Source organism: Odocoileus virginianus, chromosome 17, assembly GCF_023699985.2.
Source record: "Odocoileus virginianus isolate 20LAN1187 ecotype Illinois chromosome 17, Ovbor_1.2, whole genome shotgun sequence".
Lineage (NCBI taxonomy): Eukaryota > Metazoa > Chordata > Mammalia > Artiodactyla > Cervidae > Odocoileus > Odocoileus virginianus.
Window position 1 is genome coordinate 35314390 of NC_069690.1, and position 15402 is coordinate 35329791.

At 42.2% G+C, this 15402-nt stretch overlaps 1 protein-coding gene across 2 annotated transcripts in view; it reads left to right on the forward strand.

The window, feature by feature from the left end:
* SPOP (speckle type BTB/POZ protein) overlaps positions 1-7295 on the forward strand; it is a 76105-nt gene extending 68810 nt beyond the window's left edge. For both annotated transcript variants that reach the window (XM_020871226.2, XM_020871228.2), the window contains 4 exons: positions 306-361; positions 862-984; positions 4616-4758; positions 6029-7295. In XM_020871226.2, coding sequence (XP_020726885.1) covers positions 306-361; positions 862-984; positions 4616-4758; positions 6029-6173 — 467 coding nt within the window. In that variant the 3' untranslated portion in view covers positions 6174-7295. The remainder of the gene's footprint in view (positions 1-305; positions 362-861; positions 985-4615; positions 4759-6028) is intronic.
* The last annotated feature ends 8107 nt before the right edge of the window (positions 7296-15402 follow it).

A 15402-nucleotide genomic window follows, 5' to 3' on the forward strand; every position in this document is an offset into this window, starting at 1 on the left:
CCTGTTTATAATTATTCACTCATTGATATAAAAAGAAAGGAATTTTATAGTTCTGCATAATTAATATAAAAGATCATTTCTAAAAAAATAAAGATCATTTCTGTAGCAGTGGGATAGGAAAGAAAATGGTCTCTTCTGCTGGAGTTCTGTGGCTGTCCAGTGGCCTGGGTTCAGTCCCTGGTTGGGGAATTAAGATCCCGCAAGCCACTTTGCATGGCCAAAAAAAAAAAAGATCTCTCCTTCATAACAGATGAACTAAGAGATTTTGGTGTGATATCTGTGTCTGTTTTCCTTTCACTTTGTAGCTCGTTCTCCAGTTTTTAGTGCCATGTTTGAACATGAAATGGAGGAAAGCAAAAAGGTATGTAACAGAATAGAAATACATCTTTTTAGCTAAGTGGCTAGAATCAGATTATTTCCCAGTTTGGAAGCAGATTTAGTTTGCTGGGGGTTTTTCTTGTTGTTTTTAATTTCTTATTATGTGATTAAAATGGAATATAGTTCCCTGAAAAGACAATTTCTAAAAGCAGAGAGCACTCTGGAAGCACTCTGGGTAAAGCAGACTCACTGTTCCAAGCAGATCATTCAAACAGTCTTGAGTTGGGGAATTAGGCATGTGTTTTAAAAAGAAACATGAAAAATCAAAGATATAGTTGTCTTGCTGTGTATTGAGAAAGCAAAGGTGGTACATAAGATGGCAGGAAAGGCTATTAACAATCAGATAGAGCAAAGAGGAATTTCTATTGATGTTAGATTTAAAATGATACGAATTCCTGTCTTCCTCAGAACTTAAAATCATGAAGACTTTTTAGGAATTTTGTTCTGTTGGAATGTTTCTCATTTTTAATTTTTTTGGCATAGAATCGGGTTGAAATCAATGATGTGGAACCTGAAGTTTTTAAGGAAATGATGTGCTTCATTTACACGGGGAAGGCTCCGAACCTCGACAAAATGGCTGATGATTTGCTGGCAGCTGCTGACAAGGTGAGATAAGAACAGGAAAATAATAACAAGACTAGGATTTTGGTGACCTCTTGAGCTTCATGACTGGGCTTTTATGTTGCTTTGTGGGCAGGATGAGTGTATATCTTAGTTTGGTCAGAACAATCCTGGTTCATACTTGTGTTCCAACACAGTTATCGATAGCACCCTTTTTATTTTCAAAAAAATGGTAAATTATATGGTCACTCTCACTATGGAAAAGAAGTGAGGTTTATCTCTCTTCTCTTGCCCGTCTCAAAATTTAACTCAGTGATTTGAAAGACTCAGATTAACATTTGGATTTATAATTTGGCTTTGTAGTTTATAGAAATGTTCTTGAGTTCATTAATTTTTATTTAAACTTGGTCAGGAAGAGAATATCTTTTACATAGTGTTCTGGTCATTTGCAGCTTTTCCCTAAGAAGTTACTGAAATACATCATATTCAAAATTGTAAGAGAGATACTTCTACCATAAACATACACTTTGATTGTGAGACACATTTTGAGTTGAGAAATGTTAAAGTGTGAAAATAATAATGTAGATCTTAGCCTTAATGAATTGTAGTGGCTACTGAAACACAGGCAGGTGATTCCCAAGATTGAGGGGGAAAAGGTTATTGAAGCTCTAAGTCAGACTGGGGTTTTTGTGTTGCTCTTTTACGACCAGATTTCTCAGAACCTTTAGTCGTTGGTGTGCATTTTTTAAAAAAGAATACGGTGGACAAATTTCTCCAATTCATTAACCAAAATCACTTTTCTCAAGGATCACTTCCAGGGATTAGTGTTCCCCAAAACACAGTTTGGGAAACTGACTTTCATTATGTAGATACGCCAGAGAGAGCAGTGACCTGTTCCTCCAGGGCCCCGTGGTCTGAGGAAATGGGGGGATTGGGTGGGGGAAACAATTGCTATTTATCCTGTGGAAACTTTTCTTCTGTTGGGGAGCAGTTGAGGCAAGAGTGTTAAAGGGCATAAGCCCAGCCCGCAGTAGACCCTGTGAGAGAGATGGTTCTCTGCTGGAAGTGCCTGATTTTCCTGCTCTGCTGCTGCAGCAGCTGCCTGAGGGTCCCAGCGTCTGTGACCTGAACGCTCTAGAGCCTTCCCAAGATTCACTCAGGGGAGTCATCTCCTTCCCCCTTCCTTTGCATCCCTGAGGAAAATGTGTTTACAGTGGTGGTTTTATCTTTACTGGTCATCTTTTTGCTATGTTTATAGAGGATGAGGCATATAAACCCAATCAGTACTTCCAGTGTAGAGAATTGAATAATAACTGTATTTTATCAACTTGCAAAACTTTCTTAAGTATGATTAGGCATTTGCAAACATCCTGTACCCTTCCAGTCTAGCTCAGGTCTGACCAGAGAAAACTTGACTTTCAGTGGAAACAGAAAGAAAACATTCACTGTGAGGTCTGAGGAAGTAGAATACGTGGCCCAAACGGCTGCTTTTCATAAGCTGAGTTTATAATGATTATGCCTGATTTGCCCTGTAATAGTGTTTTGGCCATACCACTCCGTTTGTGGGATTTTAGTTCCCCAATAAGTTCTGGGTGAGGGTATAAATGTTTTGGAAATGAACGTCTAGGTTAATACTGGGCACATCCTGAGAGCTCGGAGTCCTAGCCACTGGATCACCAAGGAATTCCCTGCCCTCTGATTTTCAGTGAAGCGGTCGCTTGTGCTTATACATACCAGGCGTTCACCCCTCTCATTATCCAGCTCCTGTAAAGATGAATAGTATCACAAGGTCCAGTTTTTAGACAGAAGTACTAAGAGTTGTACATTCTCAGAGCCAGGTTTAGACAGCTGTGTTCCTGGGCTTTCATTCCTGCTCCTCAGCCAGAGAGCCTACTGGGAACCTACTGTAAGTCTAGAGAGCGTGGGGTCAGCCAGAACTGACATTCCAAGGGTGGTATTTTCAGTGCAGTGTGTAAGAAAAGCAGTTGAATCACAGCAGTGCTTTAATTTTATGAATGAGAAGTAACTGAAAAGTTGGTTTTTCAAGTTCTTTTCAGAATTTCACATTAGATAAGATAATCTTTGCTCTAAGCTTATTTAAAAACATTTTTACCTTTACACCTCCTTGTGAGGTTCAGGAAAACAGAATAAGAAAATTTTCACAGAAGGATCTAAACATCTAGAATTTACCCAAGAGACTAAAACAGCTTCTTCTGAGCTTTTCCAGTCTCCTGGGGACATGTGTAATTAGACCAAAAACAAAACAAAACACGTTGCCCAGGCCTGGGAGACAAAATTTCAACCTCTCAAGTAAGTACTGCCATTAGGCAGGTTTTTCAGAAGCATAATTAAGGAAAAAAAACTGTCCCCGAGGGACAAAAATGGCTACTTTTGTCTAATTATGCAGTAGGGATCAGAGCTATTCACAGCAAAAGTCCTTTTAAAAGAATATATTGAGAAAAAGGATAAGATGAATATTCTTTGCAGCACCGAGTGAAGACTGAATATTTACTCAACTTTTTTCAGTCTTCTAAAACAAAAATGGCAACCTAATTTCTTTCTTGTCTAGTGTCATTCCTGTTTTCCATGGAAACTGTTTTCCAGTTACTCAAATGTAAAAAATTAAAGCTGCACCAAAACCAATAAAACTCTTTTTGCTGCAGGAGATCACAGTGCCGGCAGATATGCCTCCTCACCCAGAACTCATAAAAATAAAATTGTCCTGGTTTGATTGTCATGATTCAGCCCAGAGGAGTATTGTGTCATTGAGTTCTGAGGCCCTCAAAATGGGACCTGTACAGAGACTGTGGATACCCTCAGACCAAATCATTCTCCTGTGAACTAATTAGTGACAATTTTATTTTGTGCCTCCTTTTTTCCCCGTCTTCCCTCTTTGCCCTGAAATTCCTTAGTAAGTTCATGATATATTTGAGAACAAGTAGTACAGTGGCATCAAAACAAAAAAGTAGATTAGATGTGCTCAATATTAACCTAGACCTTCATTTCTAGAACATTTACTTATACCCTTTATTTGGAAAATAGGAAGTTTTTAAAACTGAAACTAGATCCAGGTTCTCTGTTGCTTTGTTCTTCTACCCTCAGAATCTTAACCGCAACCCCAATAAAATAGGGCTCCATTTATCCTTCTCCATTGAAAAGGAGGAACAACTACGGGCAGAGTTGCTGGTAAAAGTCACCACAGGGCTCCTTTTCACAGCCCGATATCCTGCTGGGCTGGTGACAGTACTTAAGTAGAAAGGGCTGTGCTGCACCCTAGTCTGGCTCTAAATAAAAGGATTGCAAAAATTTTAAATGTAATGTCCCTGTTGAGTTGACGCAGAGAAATGCCTCATTGTAAGGGTAGGTGGTGATTGTTTAAGAGAGACTTAATCGTAGTCAGGGTAAGGGAAAACTTGAAGATGTGGGTCTGTTGCATAGACCCATATTGCTATTTTTCTAATAGACTTTAGAACTTGAATGGCAGCTCTGCAAGTTATTTTAGCCATCTTCATTTCAGCCTTCAGCATGTGATTGTGTTTTATAATTGCCTTTTCATGGTCTGTGGAGTTTTATTCAGGTATCCAGTTACATGATGGTGTGGCTGAAGAAAACTGCTTCAGTGGCAATCAGCCCAGAGCCTTTCCTGTTCTGACAACAGCGCGTTTGTGTTCTGCAGTACGCCTTGGAGCGCTTAAAGGTCATGTGTGAGGATGCCCTCTGCAGTAATCTCTCCGTGGAGAACGCCGCGGAAATTCTCATCCTGGCTGACCTCCACAGCGCGGATCAGTTGAAAACTCAGGCAGTGGATTTCATCAACTAGTGAGTTGCCATCTTCAAAGTTCTTTCAGGATAGTTGGGTTAGCTAGCAAATGAAAAAGACTTTGAATTGGTGAGTGAAACACATGAGTAACTTTAAGCTTTCAGAAGTAAGTAAGAGAGTGTCTGTCTTTTCCTTCAGCTTGACAGTGTGAAAAATGGTTTTGCTTTCATCAGTCTAATCTGATTGGTGAGTGAAGTGTTTTACTACCTTGCAGGATGAGAATTGATGAAAATGACACCTCGCTGGTCTGAAAAACCTTTGTCCCCCAAAGCAATAGCATCTTTACTTCACACTCACCAGTTTATTACAAAAAGACTTGCAGATCTCTGGGAGAATGGAAGTGGATTTTTATGAGTTAGTAAGAGTGTCCAGTGGTCGACTGCAGAATGGGGAAAAGGGAAAACATAATTAGGAGATGAGGTCGTGGAATACTGTTTTGAGAAAGAAGTATCCATTCCAGTACATCTGTTCCTTCTTCCTAAATGACAAGTGACCTGGCCATATTACTTTCTCAGTGGGAAGTAATTCACAGTGGGACATGTTCTACTGCTTTGCCTGATGGGGGGCAAAAGTTGTTGGAAAAAAACCCCAGAAGAGAAGCCCCCACAATAGCCATACTGGAGTAAGACAGGTCTAAGAGGTTGCAGGGTAGATGAGTAAACATTATTTAACACAGAAAATGCCCTGAAACAAGGAAAGATGTTCTATAAGGCTGAAGGGCTATTTTGAAGGAGTTACCAATGGAGGCAAAATGTTCCTTATCCTGAGTGCTTACTCTGTACTGGACACTTGCTTGGTGCTTTTTAGATGTGAACCATTCAATGAAGTGTGGGAATTGGCCTCTCTTTTTCAATAATCAAATAAGCCCTAGGCTGTGATCTGCTTTGTGGTTACGGGACTAGTAAATGGCAAAGCCAGATGGAAATTCAGAGCTGTCTGACCCAAAGAACTCCTGCTCTTTATCAGCATCACCAAGGAATATAAAGAGCCTTGATGATTTAGAGAAAAGCCTGAAGAACATTTCATCTTTTGTAGTTGAGAATATAATGGCTCAAAGTTCCAGTTTTCAGACTTAACAAGAGCCGTAACCTGGTCACCTGTCTACCTGTTGTCTAACAAGCAAATTATCTTGCATGTTAAGGGTTCAATCTGAGTGTGTCTTGTATTGACACCCAGACAGCAAACCCTGGGAAACTGGGCTCTCTAGGTGGCTGTTTAGTTCATTCCTCACGTACTCGTTTGGTAACCCATCTCTCACATTTCTCCTAGCCATGCTTCGGATGTCTTGGAGACCTCCGGGTGGAAGTCAATGGTAGTGTCACATCCCCATTTGGTGGCTGAGGCATACCGCTCTCTGGCTTCAGCACAGTGCCCGTTTCTGGGACCCCCACGCAAGCGCCTGAAGCAGTCCTAAGATCCTGCCCGTTGTAAGACTCCGTTTATTTTCCAGAAGCAGCAGCCATTGTGGCTGCCACTGACCACCAGGTAGACAGCGCAATCTGTGGAGCTTTTACTCTGTTGTGGGGGGAAGAGACTGCATCGTGGCCCCAGACTTTTAATACAGCACTAAATAAACTTGGGGGAAATGGGGGTGGGGGGAGGGAAGGGCCCAAGACTCGGGGCTGTTCGACCTAATGAAAACCCTGTTGCTGCGTCGCTGTGTCCCCTTTGGCCCGGCCAAGGTTGATACTGTGGGGATTCAGCTTAGGCGCGGGCCCTGAGGACATCCCCGCGGAGGTACTTTGGAGAAACCTGTCTGCATCTGACTGAGCAGAGCAAATCGTCAGGTGCCTGGAGCAAAAAGAAAACTTAAAAAGGACATTTAGTTTTAAGAGAAGGGAAAAGAAAAGAAGAAAGGATTTTTGCAGAATTTCTCAAAAAATCAGTTTGTGGATTCCAGTAGTATTTATGTTGAGAGAGATTTTAGTACATCCAGCTGTGCTAAAACTTGGATATTTGTGAAAACTCCTCACTACCATGCAAGTTATCAGAAGAGCTCTCTTGTGGTTAGCACTTATTGTTTGCAAGAACAGAATATGTCTTGTTACCCTTTGATGAAAAATGACCAGCAGAGGTGAAAGGGGAAGGAGATTATTTGATCTAGAAGATGAGTGTTCTGATGTGGTAGCTTTTGGAAAAAAATCTTTATTGGTGTTGAAAACTGGAAAAAATAATTTATCCAGAATTCATACTGTCTTGACAAGAACTATGGTTCTGTTTTTAGATATTGTGGAAAATGTTTTTTGGCATTTTTCTCTGATTTTATTTCGTCTCCCCCACTCCTTTTTCTAAAAAACAAACAAATACATACACAACAATAACAGAGCAAAAAGAAGAGAAAAGAAAAGGAAATTTTATTATTAATGCTGTGTGAAAAACCTCCCAGCCCAAGATTGCTCAGCTGTTTGTACCTGACTTGCCGCCTGCATAGGAGCCAGTCCTGTTCCTTCCAATTCACCCCTCTTCCTGCAGGGGAGAACTTCCAAATGTTAATTTTTTTTTTCTTTTTGAAAATATAAATAATTACTATTTTGTACTGTGTGGTATCTCTGGTCTTTTGTTTCACTCACCTGGCTTGTCTTGTGGGTCTGAATTCCTTAAGGGATTTTGAAGGCCTAGTTTGATCCTTTAACTTGCAGAGGTTACACTCAAGATGTCTAAGCAGTAGGGATTCATTGTGTGTCCCTAATCTCAAGTTTCCTTTGTGAGCTTCCAGCATCTGCCAGTCCCTTGTCCTTCCTAAGTATCTCAGAGTGCAAATCCTAATGAGGGATCAGGCTCCTACTGCCAAGGCAAGTAATAGAACTGGGCTTCTCTGCACCCTACGTGTTTTAAGACCTAACTCCCAATCTCCCTTAACTAACTATAAAATATCAAGGGGACATGAATGTGGAGATTTAATAAAGGGAAATTCTTATCTCTGACTGGTTCTGTCACTGACTGGATGTGTTTTCAGAAAACTTAGTATGTGAATTCCCAGTGAGCTCACAGGAGTGCTCTGGAGCTCCCCCTCTGCTCTCATATGGCAGTGTTGGACAGGACAGTGGGGTACACTGGAGAATCATTAGCCATTGGGCTGAGGTGTGTATTATTTGACCTTAGATGGAGACTCAAAGCATTTCACCTTCCATTGTTCTCCAGTGACTTTAGCCTTCACAAACTTTCTAATTTTCATTTTACCTTGCCCCTCCTGGAATGAAATAGATACGACTATTACCAGTGTATCATTTCCCTAGTGGCTCAGATGGTAAAGCGTCTACCTACAATGCAGGAGACTCGGGTTCGATCCCTGGGTTGGGAAGATCCCCTGGAGAAGGAAATGGCAACCCACTCCAGTACTCTTGCTTGGAAAATCCCTTGGACGGAGGAGCCTGGTGGGCTACAGTCCACAGGGTCGCAAAGAGTCGCACACGACTGAGCGACTTCACTTTACTTCACATCACATTATCAGTATAATCAAAGGCAGGATTTGTTCATTAGAAACCACTCCTCTGCACTTCTTGATTTCCTCCTAAGTGTCACCTGTGTGAGCAAGTGCCCAGTTCTCCATGTCCCGGCTGCCATCTTGTGCCTCCTGAGTTCTCATTTTCCAGATGAGCACACGGAGCTGGGGGCTGAGGTGTACCCAGGATCTCCTCTACCCACATTGTCTCTCAGGTAACTACACTGGCTCAACACTGCTCAGGTTTCAACAAACCTTCCTATAACCTCATTTGAACTTCCCAACAACTTGATGGGTTTGGTAGGACAAGTGAGAGATAGCATCTTCCCATTTTATAGATGAGAGAAATTGAAGCCCTGAGGGGGACATGCCTAAGGTCACACAACTTGAATAAAAGTTCTTCTAATATGATACCCTGAAAAGATTATGTAAGTAACTGGAGGAAGTTCCATATCTGAAATCTGAGGTAAACTTCTTCGTGTGGGAATAGCAAGAACAAAAGCTCTATAAAGGTGCCTCAGCTGGCCTGTTACTCAGAGGATCCAGGAAGACAAACCAGGGTTCAGATTTGCTTTTCTTCATTCACAGAAAGCTGTGGATTGGGGGTTGGTGGGTTCAAGGACTATGTCTTAAGGAGGGTAGCAATTAGCAATTCGGGCACCAGGCTCCTGGCAAGATAAAGATCTTTTCTGAGATTTCCCAATATTTATGGGATTTCTACTATGGGCTTTACTATGGAAACATAGTGGGTTAGGATTTCGGGTACAGGTAAAGCGGTTCGATGCTTCTTCCATCGTCATTCTTTCTGGGCGTGTTTGTTTTTGTTTAAATGATACAGTTGAAGCCGTCTGGTTATGACAACATCAGAGCCCCAGCATACTGTTCGTAAACCTCCCACTGCCACCACCCTCTCCTTTAGCTCCCCCACATCTGAAATTTAATTCAAGTTAACTCCACAATCTGGGGCATGTGCTGTCACTGCAGAGATGTCCGTGCCAGTGAAACAGTTGGAGATTTCAATTCCACTAGGATATGGCTTATTTATCAAAACAATATTTCAAGCACATAGTTTCACAGAACCTTTCGAGTTGCAGTTTTAGGTCCAAATACTATCTGGCATCATTCCCCAACTCCCCTCCTTCCTTGTTGTCAGCCCCCTCTAACTGGCCATTCATGAAACATTTTTCTTATTCCTTAAGTGAAGATTAAACCTGTGTTGATTATTAGGCATCTCAGGTACCTTTATGGCATTTAATAATTTAGGTAAGAGATGTTTCGCTTTTCCTTATCACTTACTTGTCTGTTGGCCTATTTAGGTCTTTAAAAGGTTCCTCTCTCTCTGTCTCTTCTTTTTTAGATTCCAGCCAGGGACATCAAGATTCTTTCTTAGGCCAAAAGATCTTTGGTTTGACCAGCACTCTGCACAGTCATTTATAATTCTGGCTTAAACCTATTGTGGGTTCTCCATATTGTATGAGCCTGTGCAGATGAAAGGAAACAGCTTGTATGTTTATGAGCAAAACAAGAAACTGGCAGGGGGTGGGGGTGGTGGGGAGTTGAGCTGCACTTTGAAACTGACTGTTGCTTTGTTCTGGCTGTTCAACTCCTATAAAAGAGCAGCAGCTAAATCCCCCCAACACGACTATATTGGATCCTTTGGGTTATCGTTGTCAAAGACAAGTTCTTGGCTGGAACCCAACCTTATTTTCCACAACTAATTATCTTTTTAATCAGCTTGGGCCTGTGTGTTTCCTTTATCTCATGACTTTTCCCTGAACTCTGCCCTACATCATTTAGATTCATTTCTAATGGCTTGCTGACTAATCCAACATTCAGGTGAGTGTTGTTAGATTGCTCTTTATGAATGTTTATGCACAAAGTGGATGTGTTTCCCCTCTTTTGATTTCAGAAGTGACTGTGCCACATTGGACCCTTTGACCCAATAGGTGGACACCTCCTGGAGACAGTGAGCATGGAAGCAAATGTAATCCTACATTGATCAGTATTTGGGAGAATGAGCAGCTTTCACCTCCAGATGAGAGCAGAAACTTGAATGATGTTGACTGATGGGATCTTTATGCCGCTAAGCCATTAGCAAGATAATCACCCCCCCTCTGTAAATCCTGTAATGCTGGAGTGGAAAGTGGCCTCTGAAATATTGTTTGGTTCTAATTCCTGCAGCTCTAGGAAAAAAGAATCTGAGACTTGAGGAAATTCAGTACAAGCAACAGAAATGACTAAGGAGTTGAAGGGAATCAACTCTGGGGGGAAAACATTAAGATGAAATAGGCATTACTCAAGTATGGGAATAGCGGAGTTCTGAGCACTTGCCGTCTTGTGTTGGGAGTTGTCTTGTACAGCTCCCATTTATCCCAAGGTGATAATGTAACATCCTCAAGGTCATTCAGCCTGGCTTTTGGCAAGAAGCAACAGAAGGCAAAGGAATAGCTTTGGGGCATAGGCCTGCAAAAGAAAATGTGAAAAATCGAAGAATTTGCCTAAATGGACATACCAGCTCATAATGCCCAGTTGAAATGGGGTGAGCTTTAGCCTGCTCAAGACCCTAAAAGATGAGCTCTTAACAAACTGCTGGGATAAAAGGGGCCCCCACATAATTCATCATCTTTTCATGTGTGAGAAAACATACCCAGAGAAATGAGATACTGAGACCACTGACTGAACAAATGATGCCTAAGCATCTAGAAAGTGCCACACACTGTGCGAGGCTAGGCTTTTGGGCGAGTAGGATTTTCACTCCAGTAATCCAGTCTAACGGAGGAGAGAGGGGAGTGGCCCACAGAAACAAAGCCGGAAAGTCAAAGCACCAAGGACTGAAAAGCTATTGAATTTAGCAATAAGGTCAGCAATTTGCTTAGAGCAGTTTCTGTCAAGTGGTAGAAGCAGAAACCAAGACTGATGAGAAGGTAAGCAAACATGGCTTGAGTATAAGCTACTCTTTCTAGAAGTTTCGCAGGGAGAGAGGAAGGGAATCTCTCCCACTCACTCTTAAGAAGTTAGGCCTCAGTTTAGTCAGTACTTTTGTCTGGAAGTAGTGGTGTACATAAAATTACAGACACTTTAGTGGCTGATGGCTTATAACAAAAGTCATGTCTGTAGAATAATTACAGCCTCAAATTGTGAAAACAATTACCTTCAACCCTTACACAGTTTTGAGAAAAGTGAAAGTTGCTCAGGAGTGTCTGACTCTTTGTGACCCCATGGACTGTATAGTCCGTGGAATTCTCCAGACCAGAATACTGGTGTGGGTAGCCATTCCCTTCTCCACAGCATCTTCCCAAACGCAGGGATCGAACCCAGGTCTCCTGCATTGCGGGCGGATTCTTTACCAGCTGAGCCACCAGGGGGAAGGCCAAGAATACTGGAGTGGGTAGCCTATCCCTTCTTCAGTGGATCTTCCCAATCCAGGAATCGAACCAGTGTCTCCTGTATTGCAGGCGGTTTCTTTACCGACTGAGCTATCAGGGAAGTCCACAGTTTTGAGAATGATTTCCTGAGGACAGACATGTTTTTATACTTTATCCTGTCCATCCTCCAAGTAAAAGTTGGCTTCACATTTATTATAGACCCTTAAAATGTTTCTGTGAGTAGTGATTTGGTTCAGTGCTGTGCTACTAAAAGTATAACATTTACTTACCCAAAATACAGGCCCTGGTTGGTAGCACTTGCCAGTTTCCATGGTGTAAATACTCCCACTGTGGCCATTTCAAGCTTCAGAGTGATACTGCTGGATGCAGACTTGGAAGGGGAAGTGCAGCTCCCTGTTATCAATTACTGCCACCATACAGATAACAGTAGATGTATATAACCTCAATCCATCAGTTCAGTTCAGTCAGTCAATCATGTCCAACTCTGTGACCCCGTGAACTGCAGCATGCCAGGCCTCCCTGTCCATCACCAAGTTCCAAAGTCTACCCAAACCCGTGTCCATTGAGTCAGTGATGCCATCCAACCATCTCATCCTCTGTCGTCCCCTTCTCCTGCCTTCAATCTTTCCCAGCATCAGGGTCTTTTCAAATGAGTCAGTCTTTCGCATCAGGTGGCCAAAGGATTGGAGTTTCAGCTTTGACATCAGTCCTTCCAATCAACACCCAGGACTGATCTCCTTTAGGATGGACTGGTTGGATCTCCGCAGTCCAAGGGACTCTCAAGCGTCTTCTCCAACACCACAGTTCAAAAGCATCAATTCTTCGGTGCTCAGCTTTCTTTACAGTCTGACATCCATACACAACCACTGGAAAAACCATAGCCTTGACTCGACGGACCTTTGTTGGCAAAGTAATGTCTCTGCTTTTTAATATGCTGTCTAGGTTGGTCATAACTTTCCTTCCAAGAAGTAAGCGTCTTTTAATTTCCTGGCTGCAGTCACCATCTGCAGTGATTTTGGAGCCCCCCAAAATAAAATCAGCCACTGTTTCCACTGTTTCCCCATCTATTTGCCATGAAGTGATGGGACCGGATGCCATGATCTTAGTTTTCTGAATGTTGAGCTTTAAGCCAACTTTTCCACTCTCCTCTTTCACTTTCATCAAGAGGCTCTTTAGTTCTTCTTCACTTTCTGCCATAAGGGTGGTGTCATATGCATATCTGAGGTTACTGATATTTCTGCAGGCAATCTTGATTCCAGCTTGTGCCTCCTCCTCAATCCATAGGCAGTGGTAAAGTGTAAGATAAATAAGAGATGAATTTTGAGTATTCACTACTTTTGCTGTTAGTTGTACATTAATACAATTTGATTTTTAGTTGACCATTTAACAACCAGCCCTCGACAATTGGCTCTATGGAGCCAGCGTGAACCAGCTCCCAGCACACCGCTGGTGTGGATTCAAGCTTTTTCTCCAACTTCTATGTGCTTTGTTATTTCCTGTTATCTTGCAGCACTCTAGAATGCACTTACTAGTTTAATGGTAAAATGAAGTACTGCCTTTTTGGAAATTTATACATAGATTGACATTGATACATGAACCAAGAGTCATATTACACATTTTAATCTCTCTGGGTAAAATAAATACGTTTATTTATATCTCTCAGAGGTATTGAAAGTGTTTATTGACACACTAATGGAAAATAGGCACACACCCCTCCCAATAAATTATCCAGTGTAATCTTAAGTCATTCCAGGGATGTAGTCTCCACACGGTGTCCTTCATGTCTCCATTACCTCTGAACAAAAGTTAAAGAGGCATTTGAGCACGGTCAGCATACAATGGCTAGTCCCCAGGGTCTTCTACACCAAAATTTAAGAAACTTGCATGGGTTTGGCCTTTTAAAAATTAATGTGTAGAGCCCTTTTTGTTTCCTTTGCTAAAAATTTGATATGTGATGTGCCAGAAGCTGTTCTAGTTTCCAAGGATAAACAGTAAGTAAAACTAACTGCTCCCTGCCCTCATTGGACCTGACAGTCTAATGGAGAGAGAATGCCCTTAATAATCTCACAAATACATAATACCAAGCCATGGTGAGTGCTCTGAAAGAAATGTATAGGTACCGTGAGAGCCTGGTGTAAGCAGTTAATCTCTTCCGGAGGATCCAGAAAGGCTTCACTACCACGACTTTTGAAGTGAGAGCTGCAGAATGAAGAGCTGTCGACTTGATAAAGTTGGAGAGTCACATTGCACACACAAGAAGTCACCTGCATGAAGCCCAGAGTCAGGAGGGAGCATGGTGCTTGCATTCTGGGAACCCAGGGAAGACTGAGTGACTGGAATACGGAGAAGCATGACAGCAGGTTAGAAGCCAGACCTGGGCAGGACCTTCATAGGTCACATTCAGAGTCTGGGTGTTTATACCAAGAACAGTGGGGAAATCTTGGAAGCACTTTATTAAAGAGGAGAGAATAACAAGATTTTCATTTTAGTAGATCTTTGGCTTGAGTGTAGAAAAGTTAACAGTGTGACTGGGGATGGAGGAAGGCAAGAAATAGAACTTGAACCACAGAGGTGGCAGAGCTGGAGAAGAGATAATTTCAAGAGAGGTTAGGGGACAGATCTGTCAGAACTTGATGATTGGATAGAGAAAGGACAAAGGTGATTAGGTTACCCAAATAGAGACCAGTGGGAAGATAAGCAGGGAAACTGGATAATCAAGTTCATTTTACTTGTTGATTATGAGATTCCTTGAGAAGTCCAAATGGAGGTGTCATGCAGGCTATTGAATTTATGAGCCTAGGATTCCAAGGCCAGATTTGCCTGTTACTCCAGGTGTTTCTTGACTTCCTACTTTTGCATTCCAGTCCCCTATAATGAAAAGGACATCTTTTAGGAGAGAAGTTTCTGGGAACCGAGGTCTCCCGCATTACAGGCAAATTCTTTACCAGCTGAGCCACAAGGGAAGCTCCAGAATACTGGAGCATGTAGCCTATACCTTCTCCAGCAGATCTTTCCAACCCAGGAATCAAACTGGGGTCTCATGCTTTGCAGGCGGATTCTTTACCAACTGAGCTATCAGGGAAGCCCGACTTTCACATGAGATGCCTTGAGAAATCCAGATAGAGGTATCTTGCCTGCTATTGAATTTACAAAGCTAGGATTCAGAGGAGAGAAGTTTCTGGAGTATACTGCTTTAGAGGTGTAGTTGTGAAGCCCTTGGTGTGTTGGATCATCAAGGAGTATAGAGTGAAGAGAGAAGGGGGTCCAGGAGTAAACTCTAAGAAGTGCTTATATTTTAGGGCTGGTTAAAAAAAAAAAAAAAAATGCCACAAAGGAGGAGAAGAATTAACTAGAGATTGAAATACATGTCAGGGGACAAATACAAAACTTAAAAGTGTCAAATGCTATAGAATAAGAATAAAATTGCCCATTGGAGCTAGCAACAGGGAAGTCATTATGACTTTAGCCAGGTCCATTTCAGTGAAGGGACCTGACGGGCGAGGTGAGGAGTGGTGGGTCATGAGGAGTTGAGAGTATAGGCAAGTCTTCAAGGTATGGCTGTAATGGAAAGAAGAAGTTGGGGCAAAACTGGAAGAGGAAAATGAGTAGAGGGAGGAGTTCCATTTTTCCTATTGTGTGGAAGAGAGACAAGCATGTTTCAAGTCGCCAGGAGGGATCCAGTAGAGAGGAAGCAGTTCAAGCTTTGTGATCCAGCAGAGAAAGGATCATCTGGGCAGGGAAATCCGAGAGAGCTGGGAGGAGAAGCAGGCTGGAGGGCCCAGGGAGGAAGACTAGGGGCACCCTCTCTGGGTGGG